Genomic DNA, 15,369 nt, shown 5'->3' with positions numbered 1-15,369 from the left:
TGCAGTACTGAAGCATCCCTGCTGGGTACTGATGAATGATGAGAAGCTGTGAGCTTTCTAATCAGTGAATGCACAGGAAAGAAGATCTGTGATTCCCAGTTAAAACCCTAATCAGGATTATGAATCGCAAGAAATGCCACAGAATTCTCTACCCAACAAGTACTCCAAGGCTAAATCAAGCAAACAGCTTTCTAACGTGGCTGGAGATGGGGAAAGATGACATTTCAACTCTTAAATGAAAAATATGTGCTACAGTCAAAGATACTTAACATCAAATGACATTTCCCCAGACCCTCTTGTCAGTCTGATAAAGAAAACGCACAGTTGGGACTTTAATATTAATCTCGATTAGTTGATAAGGATTACAGCAATCTCTTGAATCGTAAAGTGCTTGCTGTCATTTCTCCTAAACTTTAAACAGGGTTAATTTATTTATTGTCACTGTTAGCCTCTCTCGTTTTCCATTTGGGTCCTAGTCTTGCCTTTGTTGTGCTGAATACGAGTCTCACTAAAAAAGTCTGGTTGCTAAACAGACATTTATAACCTCTTTCCTATGTTCAGCATTTTGTCTGCAAACAGACAAGTACTTCAGAAAACAATGATTCTTGTAGAAATATTATGTAGGGAAAAGATCACTGACAAATTAATACAATTAATTTATTATGGTCTTGACTGAGCCTGCATGTGCACAAATGTTCTCTTTTAAAAGTTAACACTAATGAAAAAATATGTATTTGTTATTTTTCCTGTATTTAGAGGAGGAAGTGATTTCACTATAATAGCAACTATTTGCAGACTTCAGGCTTTTAAGAAGAGCACTGAATAAGCAAAGGATAAAAAAAAAAAAACAAACCTATCATTTCTTTAATAATGATTTGGTTGACATTCTGTCACCAGTCCTGTACGCTAAATTGAAATTTTTCATTTTAGTATAGGGAGAACTGAAATGAACCAACTTACGTAATGCACGGTGCCACACCATCTCCTTGAGAAACACACTGCTCTGTTTCTTCTACTTGCGGGCATTCACTTTCACTGCCGACAGGGAGCTGTTTAATGGTCCGTGATCTTGTACGATTCCCTTTAGGGGTTGTCATGTCAAAGCAGGTTTTGGAACAGGGGGTCCATTCTGACCACTCGGACACCTGGCATTCCTTTGTGATCACACAGGACTGGAACGTAATGGGCAACTTGTCTTGTTTGCAGAAGCTGTAATAAGAGCATTGCAATTTTCAGCATACATATTCATAGACAGTCATGAACTCCTACAGAAAAGTGATGTCCACTGCAACACGCAAAGTCAGTAAATATTTGTAAAGCTGTTAAGTTCCAGTCCACACATATTTGATCCCAAAAAGTCAGACAAAAGGGCTTTTGGTTAAAGTGACTCAGACTAGAAACATAAGATTTGCTATAGTTAGAAATGACCAGTATTGTCATATCTGTGATCAAAATTAAAGTATAAATCATCACACATATATAGAAGTACAAAAGAGGAAATAAATTAATTTTTCACGGCTTATCTTTTATTTTTAGGTATACTCAATTATTTTTCTTGGAACAAAAAGGAAGCGAAGGATCAATAACAGAGATGGCTATACAATGTTTTTGAAGAGAACCAAGTGCTCAGTGTCATCTTCTCCTCATTTCCAGACTACAAATTGTTTAGAAACGCAATGTCAAATATATTGAATTCTTGGTCACTAATAATTTGCTTTGTTAACAGCTGGTATATTGCCTCAGTGATGCCTTGTGGTCTAAAAGGGGAACAATCTCTCCCTTAAAATAGAGCCTTCCCTGCTACAGTGAATCTGTAGCCTTAATTTCCTGTTCCTCGTGAAGGCCATCATTTAATTTCCATTCTCCATCTGATTGCTTCATTCACATATTACATAGGTTGTCAGCAAGATTTTTTCCCTCTAAATGCCTCTGCATTTTTAAATGTTATATTCTAACTAGAAACTAACATTTCTACTTTAAAGCTTGATTCACAATAGGAAAATGAGCAATAGAAAAGCTAAACTACAATTAAAGTGATCATAACTTTAACTCCTTAATTATAATTACAACATAAATATATTTATCATGTCTGTTTTGGAATAAAATTCTGGCTTCTGAAGTAGTTAAACAGGCAGGAAAAAGATTTATTGGCACTGCAGATGGCACAATGAAACGGTCTGTTCAGTACCAGTCCTATAAACAACACAACAAAGGCTCATTTTTTTTCCTTTCAATAGAATACAAAATTATACAGAATAATGAATATTTACAACAATTTTGTTGCTATACAAAATTTTGCCCTATCCATTTATCCAACATCGTGTTGAACTGCTATTAACAAAATTTTGTAATACTAGAACTAGGTATACTTGATGAGTCTAACAGGAGATTTAAAAACACGATAAATGAAAGTACTTCTATACACAAGAGGCAGAGCAATTCTACATCTTGCTAACAGAAGATCCTGGTTGTGGAGACAGACAGAGTCAGCAGATTCAGAAAGAGGTTGGATGAATTTGTGGGCAATAGGTCTATACATAGATACTAAAATGACTAGGCAGTGATATACTAGCCACCATCCCTAATACATTGACTTTGGATACTGGAGAAATACAAAGGGAATGGACTGGAAAAGGCAGACAGGCCTCATATGCTTGGTCTTTAAATAGCATCTCCCTTTACCACAGCTGGAGGCAATAGGCTGGAGACACTGTTGGGCTTGACAGACCATAGGGGATTATTCAGTAGATTTCTTATGTTCTTATTGTGTGAAAGATGGTGGTGGTGGGGAAACCCTAACACGTGATAGACAACATTTATTCTGCTTAAGGACAGAAACTACACCCTGTTTGGGGTGAAAGACAAAGCTTTTGAGAAAACTGTTCTTTAATAATGGACTTTTTTCACCTTCATGTAGCCCCATCTGGCCTAGGACTACAGTACTCTCAAATTCAATATAGCAGTTTCTGTACCTTTGACAAAACATATAGACTCATTTATCCCACAAAGACACACATTTTAATGACTGGAGAAAAGATCTATTCCTTATGGATTCTAACATGGGCAGTATTTGCAAATCCTTCTGGAGAACAGATGACATATCATCACCTCCCAAATTCCTTTCCAATGTGACTCCTTTGAGAGCAGACAAAACCAACCTCTTCACTCATATTGTGACCGGGGCTGAGTTTAATTATAGACACATACTGCCAGGGAACATGCACAGAATTGCCACCATAAAGTAGCTTTGGTGTGGAGTGAAGAGATCAATTAATGATGTGTAATACTCCACGGGCTTTGCATCTGTTTCAAAACTTATTTGGGAGAAGTGTAACATGAGAAAGATTAATATTCATTCTCAGAAGTTGTTTCACTAAAGAAATAAATAAATAGTCTTTCTTCACTGAAGCTACCTTCAACCTGCCTGTACCCCTTAACTGTCAGGAACCCTAAAAGTATCCCTGGCTATGATTCCTACACAGCTTCATGCAGAGATTGTTTCCTTCCCTGATAAGGGAAACCTCCACTGCAACACAAAGGGTTCAAGTTCCTTAGGATGATTGATGCAGGAGAAATGAGACCTTGAGCTGCAATCAAGCTCAAAACTAATGCACTTATCGGTTTTTAAGAACTAATATGTGCACTATAGTTAAATTCAAACGGAATTTTTATCACAGATTTTCTGAACAAAGTGGAAAAAATTGACAACATTGAGCCAGTGTACTGAGGAAAAAAATGTTTTCCCATAACCATAACTGAAAAAAACACTTTAACAGAAAGTTGTCAATCAACTCCACTTAAAAATTAAGGCCAGTCCTGCAAACTAATTATATTTATTAATTTTTAAAGGATATAGTCACTTCCTGAAAGAATACTATAGGTCCCAGGCACTTTTCAGATTCCAAGTGCTACTAGATCATTCACAAAGAATTCAACATAGGCTTTACTGTAACTTTAGATAAAAAATTTTCATTTCACAGATCCTTAAACTGTAATTGCTATATATGCAAAAAGACTTTCTGAAGTTTCTCACTTTTCAGTACCCCTGTAATCTTGAATGCCATGATGCTGAAGCCCCTCTGTGGATCATGATGCAAAATGTTTTTAAAAATTTAGACCTAGATTTGTTCACAGGACTCAACTGAAGAGTTATTCGGTCAGTGGCATAGATTCAGCAGGCTAGTACCTTCCACTTCATGTTCATTTTATTTTTTATTAAAAGCTGTTGTTGATATAGCTTATATAATTAGAATGGTCATTTAATCGTGTTTGTTATTAGTTATTTCCATATGCGGGTATGAAGAGGACCCAAACAGAACTGTGCCATGTTACTAACCCCATTGTTTATTTATGTTCCTCAATAGAAGTAAAGCAATAGAGTTAAAGCATGCCTCACTTCAAATATTTTCTTATAAAATTAATCAATTTTAAATGAAATATAAAACAATTAAGTCCTTAAGTTCTTGTAACCAGAACATAAATATTTCTAGGGAGACAAACAAGAGGCAAAGTGAGTTATCCATTTATTTTCTTGCTTGCTTAATAAAACCATGCACCACTTGCAGTATTACTTAAGTATTGATAACTAACAGATATTGTTGTAAGTCACCAGCAAACAATCTTTTTACTGTTATATATACTGTCATATTATTTTTGTGAGAGGGCAGAGACAGTTACAATTAGCAAAAGAAGTGTCAGGCAAGTAAATTCGTTGCTGTTTGTTCCTTTGACACTTGGTTTTCTTCGAACAAGTTAGAGAAACTGTGAGAGCTAATTGCAAATGGCCATTATCAAGAGTTTTCCTTCATGTTGCAGGCAGCAGGAGAAGATCTGTTGAATTCTAGATCAAGTAGGGACAGGGAAGCATCACATTTAAACTCTCAGTATCACAAATCTCTCTAAACAAGACCCAGTTAAAAGTCTTTAGTTAAGTAAATGATTATGGAAATGCTTCAATCTCTTCGAAGGTAATAGAGTAGCTTCCAGAGCAGATTACAAATCCGTTCCCTCACTGCCACCTTCCCCTGTCCCAAGTCCATGTATACCTATTACCTGCAACTAAACTCCTCTACACTTAATGTCATGTGGCATCTCTACATATCCTCCTTTCTCAGGAAACTTGGGAACAATGAATTTGATGTTCCAAAGTCCGCTCTCATTTTTCAAAGATGTTTTTTCTTCTTTTTTTGCTCTTGACACCTTTAAAACATTTGCAAAAGATTTTCAAACTTTATCTTACTAAGAGAAACAGATGTTTCTCATACGTTTCAGTGCAGATGACTATATATAGACAGACATTCACAATTAAACTTACTAATACTGTATTGTATGAAAATGCTAACTCTGAAAAATACATGTGCCATTTAAAAAGTTCAGCATATGTAACACATTAGCTGAGAAGGTTGGGCACATTTCCTTTAAATATCTGATCCAAGAAACTGCATAGATTGATTCTTAATCGAAACTGGGAATGTCTTTGTGACACAAAATAGTGTATTCTGGGTTTGGTACCAAATGTTACAGATTTGATCTCCACAAATAATTTAAAGCAAATCTTAATTTCACATAAATTGCTCTGCACTTTCTGATGGATTTATGCATCTGATTTAGTTACCCAAAGTTCGATGAATCTTCTCACACAAGAAAAAGCAAATGAGGAGGTAACAGATCAGAAGATAAAAATAGAGAGTTAACATTCATTTCATGATACTACCCAAACCACTAGAAGTTCTGCATCAAACATCTCCATGTTCTATGTACTTTCAGTAACATCTAAGCATACACTATATGCAAAGTTAGCCAGTCAAAAAGCAGAGGGACTGCACAAATAAATCCTCACTATCAACCCATACAGTTCTGTCCAGATAATTGCTTGGGAAGCTCAAAGAAAAGTACAAGAATTGCATTAAAATGCTGTTGTAAGTCAACAGAGCAGACTGGATCCCCCCTAGTGTAGGGATAACACGTAAAGTCTGCAGGAACTTGCTCTCAATCCAGTGAACACATTCAAAGGACAGTGTCCTAAGTGTCTGTCTTTTGGCAGGGAAGAGGACATCATACAATTTGAAGTAAGGCTGTGGTTTGAGAAAGTATCATTTCAGACAATAGATAGATATAGTGGAGAGCTGAATCTTAAGGTATATAAGCACGTAGATGACATAGTGGAAAGAAAAGGCAATCCCAAGCAAAACAAAACATCACAGGGGATGCATAAGCCCTATTGCTACTGAGCCAACATCAAACCTATTCCTGACCTCACAGACTTAGATTAGATAAATGAACTAAAGAAAAAGACAGTGCTGGTTCAAAGGGCAAAATACAGAACATAATTGCTGTTCAACCTCTTTTGGAGATGTGTGGTCAGGAATTTGTGTCTACTCACGTTCCGTAGCCTCATTTTTGCTCTTACAGCAATAAATAAAAACCAAATATCACTTTGGATAGGAAGGTTTCCCCGGGGGATTTCAAAGTAATCTATGGGGTAATTAAGGCTACGGACACACAGAGAATGAAGCTTGAGGCATAAGCCTGGAGCAAATTGCACCGTAGTACCTGTGTACAAATGAGCAAGCTGTGCAGTTGAAAGTAGTCTCTTCTTTGGAAGATAAGCTTTTAAATGTGTGATAAAATTAGATTAGTCAAGAGGTAAAACAATTCTTTCTGAGGTATCCTAAATTTCTATTAAAGAATGAATCATACTTTTACAATTTTTAAAAATCTGGACAACTTGATTTTATATGCCAATGACCTGTTTGAGTGTCCGCAATCTCAGTCTCAAAATCTATCTTTTAAATTGTGTAGAAAAGTCATGGAAGAGACCATTGGAATTTCCTCCTCTACACGCGCAACTAGGAAAAAATTCTTTTTTTTTTTCTTTTTATTTTTTCCAATAGATAAAGCTATGCATACTGCACACGTAAAGCCAAATGCATGGTAATACATGACCATAGGACTGATCTCTAAATTTATGCAGAATGAATAGGAAAAATAAATAGGTTTTAAGCAAGGCAGTAGGACTCATTTTACTCCATGAGCGATACATAACTTACTTTTACAACTAAGAGATTTTCTAGTTTTGCTGGTGTTTCCCCCATACCATATTGGACTGATAACTAGAAAGAAGAGTTAATGAGAAAAGACGAATAGCAGCATGAGAATGGCTGAGTCGTTCTAACTAATAATCCATGCAGTCTGATACCTGCCTTGGCAGTAGCAAATGGAGGGCAAAAATGGAAAGACAGCAAGTATTTGGTCACACTTTCCCAAGATACCCTCCAGTTTTCCAGCAAACTGTGGCTGAAAGACTACCTGAACACAAGTTGTATCTTTGCACTGAAGAGCCCTTTATAGAGTTTTCCTCCATGAATTAACGTAAACCCTTTCTGAACCCAGATAAGATTTTGGCATCTACATCACCTTGGAAACAATGAGTTACACACCTTTTTTACTCACCAATAACTGTAGATAGCTATTTTTGCTTTAAAATTACTCTGTTAATTTCATTTTCTGGCTTCAGGCCTTGTAAATCCATAGTCTATTTACTTTCTCTGTAGCATTTGTGAGCTTAGAGACTTCAATAAGCTCTCTCCTTGACTGACTCTTTGTTAGGTCCAAGAGTTCTCTTTCAGTTAGTCTCATTTTATTTGAACACAGTTATATCCTGCAATTACAGATCCTTTCTACTGCATGTGCAACTTTGAGGTATAAAACTGGCCTGGATTTGAGGACTGTTCAAGATTCATTCTGAGGACACTCCCAAAATATCTGCATACTACTATATCTGGACAATCTATAAGTTAATGGAAATATGAGTCCGGGTATCCAACGTATTAAAGAGACATCATTCTGAAGAGCAGTTTGGTGCTTTTCCCAATACAGCTGCTCTTCATGTTCAAATGTAACAGAGCTCCAATGTGAGGTTTGCAATTTAATTCCAAAATTGTACAGTGGAGAACATGTCCTTTACAATAAATTCAATTCATTTACCCAGTGCTGATATTTAACAAGAACCTCTATTTACTCTTTTTACTTATAATGTAAAGTAATAGAGCCCAATTGACAAGGTTAATGCAAGCCAAATAGTCTCTTCAATAATTTTTGTCTGCACTATTTTGCCATATTTTCTCTATTCCTTCACCGTTATCAACATTCAGCTTTGGTTTTCTTTAATGAAATTTTCACAGCTATTATTCCTTATTTTCATTCACTGTACACATTCTCCCGGAATTCTGATATATTTATTTTTTCTCTAGCTGATTTCCCATTTGATTACATACAGAGATTTCCATTGTTCTGAAATGAATAACATGGCTATGGATCAGGAGGAAGACTGATGGCAACGTAAACTTTTGGCACTCCTGGAAAACAAAAGCAATGGGTTAGAGCTGGTCTGAAAAGGACTTAAGTGGAATTTTACCTGTAAATTGAAAACTGCAATCTTTCAAGCCTGGATCAGTATTTGATGTATAGTGGATTATGTCCACAGGCTCTTTGCTCCTGTGGCTCTAAAGTTCCCTGTAGGTGCACCTACAGGTCTGCCCAGGCGGCTCCAGTCCTGGCATGGCCGACCTACCCTTAACCCTGGTGTGGAAAGCAGACATACCCATATCTTACCATCCTCACAAGAGCTCAGCGCAGCAGGCATTATTAAGAGACACTCAACAGACATCTACATTGTCAGACACCACACAAAAAAACTAGGAAGAAATGGTGTTCTTCCTCCCCTTGCTTCTCTCATACTATATGGTATCACAGGGATTAGATATCACATGCCCTTTGTGACCAGGAAGGGCTGTGGGGTCAGAACCCGCTCTGTCTGCTGAGGAGTTCAGCCCCAGCACCTTTGGGGAAGGAACGTTATCATTCTTTTTGAAGAAGGCTACTCCATTTTCAGCAAAAAATACAAGCTCTGCTTGTATTCCAAAGCAAAACCCCAACAACATAATATAATTATGTTTTGAACACCCAAGGTTGAATGAATGAATTAAAAACTTGAGAGAAGTGAAGAAGACATAACCAAAAACTAAGCCAACTGCCTGGAAGAAACCCATACTGAGTATGATATGAGGAGGTTCAGCAGTTCAGCAGAAAAAGGGAGCTGCTTCTGAAGGTTTCAGATCAAAGCGCAATCAACATGCTAAAGAAATCCAGAATCCTTTAACAAGTTTTTAAGTGGCTTCATCTAAATACTAAGGAAGAAAAGCAAAGACTATCTGGCAGATAAAAGAAAACACAGCGGGCTCCCTCAGAGCAGAATAATTTAACCATTTCCTGGCCTTGAATGTCCTGCGCACCATCAGGCATGTCCCCCAACCAGCTGTATCATCGGGAACCATGAGAGTCTCTCTTGAATTCTTGCTGATCTCATGAGACATTACGTCATTGAATACCATTAGCAAAATGGTTTTCAATCTTTCCCACCAGCCACAAGATGAAAACTATTGACATACAAGCCTATTTGACCAAACAAACCTGTCTGCAGAAAGACTTGGAACAGTGACAAATTAGAGAACACCAAAACTAGATGTTAGTTTAGCACTTGAAAACCAAAATTACACACACAAACACAAATACACAGAAGCAGGCTTGTAGAGGTTGCATTTTTGAGTGAAGGGCAAAATAAAGCTAGAGGAAGCTTTTGGAAAAGGATCAGAAAGTAAATTTGTGATTAAAAAAAAACCAATTTGTGATTAAAAAAAAAACCCCACCAAAACAAACCACTAAGCTGGACAAACAGTGTCCTTGCAAGACATCCTACAGGCATGAATGAACATGATCCAACTTCCCAAAGAATCCTTAAAACAATAAAGAAATTAAAGCAGGACAGGAATACAAGCATATTTTACTTTTCTCAGTAGAGAGAATCTCAGTAGATTGCTTAAAGTTTGCTTAAATCTCAGTAGATTGCTAAAAGAAATGAGAGACTGTAAGGAACTATATTGGGTTTGTGTGGCAAGGTTTTGGCAGCTGCGAGGCTACAGGGGTGGCTTCTGTGAGAAGCTGCTAGAAGCTTCCCCTCTGTCCGATAAAGCCAATGCCAGCCGGCTCCAAGACGGACCCACCGCTGGCCAAGGCTGAGCCCGTCAGTGACGGTGGTAGCGCCTCTGGAATAACATATTTAAGAAGGGGAAAAAAAAACCCAACTGCACAAATGCAGCCAAAAAGAGGCGTGAGAATATGTGAGAGAAACAACTTTGCAGACACCCAGGTCAGTGGAGAAGGAGGGGGAGGAGGTGCTCCAGGTGCCGGAGCAGAGATTCCCCTGCAGCCTCTGGTGAAGATCATGATGAGGCAGGCTGTCCCCCTGCAGCCCATGGAGGTTAACGGTGGAGCAGATATCCACCTGCAGCCCAGGGAGGACCCCACGCCAGAGCAGGTGGGTGCACCTGAAGGAGGCTATGACCCCGTGGAGAGTCCGTGCTGGAGCAGGCTCCTGGCAGGACCTGTGGACCTGGGGAGAGAGGAGCCCACACTGGAGCAGGTTGGCTGGCAGGACTTGTGACCCCGTGGGGGACCCACGCTGGAGCAGTCTGTTCCTGAAGGACTGCACCCCGTGGAAGGGACCCACGCTGGAGCAGTTTGTGAAGAACTGCAGCCCGTGGGAAGGACTCATGTTGGAGAAGTTTGTGGAGAACTGTTTCCCGTGGGAAGGACCCCACGCTGGAGCAGGGGAAGAGTGTGAGGAGTCCTCCCGCTGAGGAGTAAGGAGCAGCAGAGACGACGAGTGATGAACGGACCACAAGCCCCATTCCCCGTCCCCCTGTGCTGCTCGGAGCAGGCAGGAGGTAGAGAATTCGGGAGTGAAGTTGAGCCCAGGAAGAAGGGAGGGGTGGCAGGAAGGTGTTTTAAGATTTGGTTTCATTTCTCATTATCCTACTCTGATTTGATTAGTAATAAATTAAATTTTTTTTTTCCCCAAGTCGAGTCTGTTTTGCCCGTGACGGTAATTGGTGAGTGATCTCCCTGTCCTTACCTCGACCCACGAGCCTTTCATTGTATTTTCTCTCCCCTGTCCAGCTGAGGAGGGGAGTGACAGAATGGCTTTGGTGGGCACCTGGCATCCAGCCAGGGTCAACCCACCACAGGAACACTTTCCAAAGACCTAATCTGCTTCTCATAACTTTAACCTCGCAGTGAAGGGGTAAAACATGTACCACACCACTCATTAGCATCGCATCCTAGAAAAGCTCAGGCTTACACTGCTGGAAAATCTGACTACCCGTGGGCAGTTCCACAGCCTAAATCCTCATACCCTCTAACAGAACTACCTCGCAGAAATAATCTGGTCGGGTCAGAAGGTCAAATCAACCTTTGAAATATATGTACCCATGTGTGCAATTTTCTACGGCAACCTTGAATGATCACTGTACTGGTCAGGAGGCCTGAGAAAATCTGGTAATATTGATGCTGAATGTTAATCCTTCGTGTGATTTGGGACTAAATCCAGATCTTAATATTGCATGTGTAGGGTCTCCTCCTTGCTCTTTATCAGACCACTATGGAACCTTAAAAGGTGCTCTGTACAAGTAATAGGGATTTTGGAGTTAACATATGGAGACAAGAATCAAGCACAACGTCCCAATGTGTTGCAACAAGCTATTTACCTTCTATGCAGTGTTCTCCTCGGAATTCATACAGCCTGTTGGATGCATTAACCTCTTGTTGTGGTTTAACCTGGCAGGCAGCCAAATACCACGCAGCCGCTCACTCACTCCCCCCGCCCCCCCAGCGGGATGGGGAGAGAATCGGAAGGGTAGGAGTGAGAAAAACTCATGGGTTGAGATAAAGACAGTTTAATAGAACAGAAAAAAGGGAAAATAATAATAATAATAATGATAGAATATACAAAATGAGTGATACACAATGCAATTGCTCACCACCCACGCTGACCGATAACCAAGTAGCGATCGGTACTTCCTGGATCACGCCTACCCTTCATATACTGAGCATGACGTCACATGGTATGGAATACCCCATTGGCCAGCTGGGCTGGCTGTCCTGATTATGTTCCCTCCCATCTTGTGTACCTAGCTCAGTCAGTAGGCACGGGAGCTGTCCTTGGACTAGGAGGGCACTTAGCAACAACTGAAAACATCAGTGTGTTATCAACATTCTCCTCGTACTAAATCCAAAATACAGCACTAGGAAGAATAACCCTATCCCAGCCGAAACTAGGACACCTCTAAAGCAAAACAATCAAATGAACTCTATACCATTCTTGGATCAAAGGTATAGCTGGATTTTGAAAGAGATTGTGATAAACTCTTTGGTATAAAGAAAAAAATAGTTTCTTTTGTCATAAATAAAATTAAATGAAAAAAAAATTCTGTTTAATGAGCAGGTACTAGACAGCAGGAATAGCAGAAAGGTGATTTAAATCCAGAGTTTAGATAACTCCCATGAGTTATTCTGAAGATATAAAATGTAATTTGTACAGTCTAGTCATCTTTGAGAGTTTTAGTTTATGGTTGGTACACACTTGTTTCTTTAAAGAAGTTAGTGAAAATACAGTGCCTGTATTTCTTCCTAGTGGCAAATGTAATAAGTATCCCTCATGACATAGCCCTGATTCATTTTCCCTACAGCTGCACTGTTTAGTATTGGTCATACTGTACATTGTTCTGAGAAACTGTTAGTACCTCACAGTATAATGGGCTGTTATAATCACACAATGAGGCCACTTTTGTTCATTTACAATTCAACTACTGTCCACCCAAGTGCTTTTCACAAGACTATTTTCCCATGATCCTTTCACAACTTTAATTAATTCTGCCAACAAAGATGCACAGCCAAAACAGTTTTGAAAAAACCAAAACCACTCAGGCTTTCCACATTACAGGAGAAAAGAAAACAGAAATTACAACTACAGTGTCAAGGAAAATAATACAGGCAAAGCAACAAGAAGTTCTACTACACCCAACCAAGTGGCAACAACAGCTGCTGTGGGGCTGTTGCAGATACCATGAGTGTCTGAAGAGCCAAGAAAGCAGAAGTGTTTAGAGAGAGGTACTATCTTTCACAGTCCAATGATACAGTGACATGTAGTGACATTCCATGCTACAGATAATTTTAAAATTGGTAGAGAGGGTTATTTGTTAATAGTCTACATAGATGACTTATTAAAGCTTTTTGGGGGGATTTCCCTTTGTCAGTGGGAATTTTTGTTACATAGTATTAATCAGTATTTACTTTGACCCTAACTAACAATTAGAGTCGTGGAGTTATTGGCAAAGAAAAAATAAACACAATGCCAAACTTCATGAATAAAATATGCAATATATTGAAGTTAAAATACAAAAAAACCCACCACATTACCGAAAATTATACTCCTAATATTAGTTGTGTTTCAGGTATTATTTTAGATTTGTTCCCTGTATTGATGCTTAGCTTTGACAATATCACTGGTTCCATTTCAGTCTCCAACATTTGGAAAAAAGTGGTCAATATTAGGAGGAAGGCTGGACATTTTCTTTTCAGTGGGATCAATGAAAGTTAGGCACTGAAGTACCCAAATATTCCGTTCTGGGGATCTGCAAGTGAAGCAGAACCCTGTGACTTCCCATCCTGTGCAGTCCCCCACCCCTTGGGGGACAGCACCTCCCAGGAGGATGCTCAACTCACATGCTGTACCGTAACTCTACAAAGCTCATCAAGAAGACAGGGGCATACTCTATGTCCCAGATTATGCCTAGCAGTCACGTAATAGAAAAAAACAAAATAACTCTAAACAAGTAATACATTCTAGTTTGTTCCTCATGGGACTATTTGCAGACTATGATATGACACCAAAATAAAGATGTCCAAAATTTAGAAAAATATTGCTTGATTCATATTTATTTCTTTAGGTATATTGAAGTCAATTAACATAAAAATTCTCTGACAATGAGGCAGAAAAGATGCATAGAAGTACAGTGTAGGAGAATGTCTGTTAAAGGTCTCAGTGCCTAGTTCCATTTACCACTGTGCATCTTAATCTCTTACTAAATTAAGGCTAGAAATTCAACATAGCATTCATTCATAGAATTCATTCATTCATTCACAGATTTTATGGCCACAAGAGATTATCAGAACATGTAGCTCGACCCTCATTACATTACAAGCTATTATATTTTGCTAAGGAAGACCAATTACATGTATTTGAATAAAAAATATAGTCTAGAAAGGCATCTAATCTTGATGCTTTGCACAGAAATATATGAATGTCGTACATCTAAATGACAGAACAACAGTTCACTATATGAAAAGAGTTAAAATATGGTGTGGAGAAAGAAATGGTTCATTGCTGTTGTTTCAATTATTCAGCACAGTGTGTACGTTTCCACCTTAAATCTAGATTTTGGCATGGTATGTCAAATGTATAACAATACTGACAAGCCACTGTCAAAACAGCAGCCTCAGTAAGATGATGGAGCAGGTACTTAGAACAGAAAGGAACACCCAGTGAATAACATTATGCATATCCACAGAAACTACTGTCTCCGCCAATATCACATTAAAAATCTACAGGATGCTTCTGACTTTCAAATTCATGGAAATTCTAAAAGCACAGTGGAAAATGGTAGGAAAGCAGTATGTTTACATCCTGTTTCTCTAATAATATTTTACATTTTTATTATCCCAATGAATCTGACAATTACCCTGCAGTTTTTAGTTATCAGGAGGTTTTTCTTCCAGGATTACTTTCTTCTTCCCTGTTCTCCATTTGTTAACAGTATGCCCTCTAAGTGATTCCAAGTTAATCTATCAGGGTGACAGTATATAGCTCATTATCCAAATATATGATATTACAGGTGTTCTGTTAGTGAACCACTTATGGCTTCTAAACCCTTACAGTGTGGTGAGCTTGGAGGCTTCCTCTACAAAAACAGCTGCAGAGCTGCCTTTCCAGTAACATAAAAAACACCTGTAGACACGCACGCTTCCATCTGGTCCTCAAGGAACAAGCTAAAGGTTTCTTATGCTCCTTCATTTCTACAGCCTGTCCTCTCTGTATTGCTGTTCCCTCACCCACCCACAGCCTGCCTCCTTGGAGCTACTCCACCTTAGCCACTGCCACCTTCATACATATCACCCTTTCTGCCTGTTGCCTTATGGAGCCGCTCACAGAAGTACAGAGAATCTTTTAAGACTTTTTCTAAGCAAGGAATAAATTACAAGGTCCAACAAACTGAGCTGCTGTATTATATGTCTGAATCTCTCTTCTGTTTGCTGTCTGACAGCATATACCTCAGGGTGACTTGTCTGCTTCTCCAAATCAATGGCACAAAGAAAGCAACAGGCTTATGCTGTATTTTTTTTATCTTCCTCCACACAGACTATAACTTAAAAGGAGAGTGAGAGTCCATGAGGTGGATGGAGGCATTTGTTGCA

At 38.8% G+C, this 15,369-nt stretch overlaps 1 protein-coding gene across 2 annotated transcripts in view; it reads right to left on the bottom strand.

Annotated features, from left to right (window-relative positions):
* The window catches only part of THSD7A (thrombospondin type 1 domain containing 7A), a 293,689-nt gene that overhangs the window by 106,237 nt on the left and 172,083 nt on the right, over positions 1-15,369 (bottom strand). For both annotated transcript variants that reach the window (XM_075143672.1, XM_075143673.1), the window contains exon 5: positions 961-1,209. In XM_075143672.1, the coding sequence (XP_074999773.1) occupies positions 961-1,209 (249 nt within the window). The remainder of the gene's footprint in view (positions 1-960; positions 1,210-15,369) is intronic.

Source organism: Calonectris borealis, chromosome 2 (assembly GCF_964195595.1).
Source record: "Calonectris borealis chromosome 2, bCalBor7.hap1.2, whole genome shotgun sequence".
Lineage (NCBI taxonomy): Eukaryota > Metazoa > Chordata > Aves > Procellariiformes > Procellariidae > Calonectris > Calonectris borealis.
Note: the sequence above shows the minus strand (reverse complement) of the source record. Positions and strands in the feature narration are given on the sequence as shown.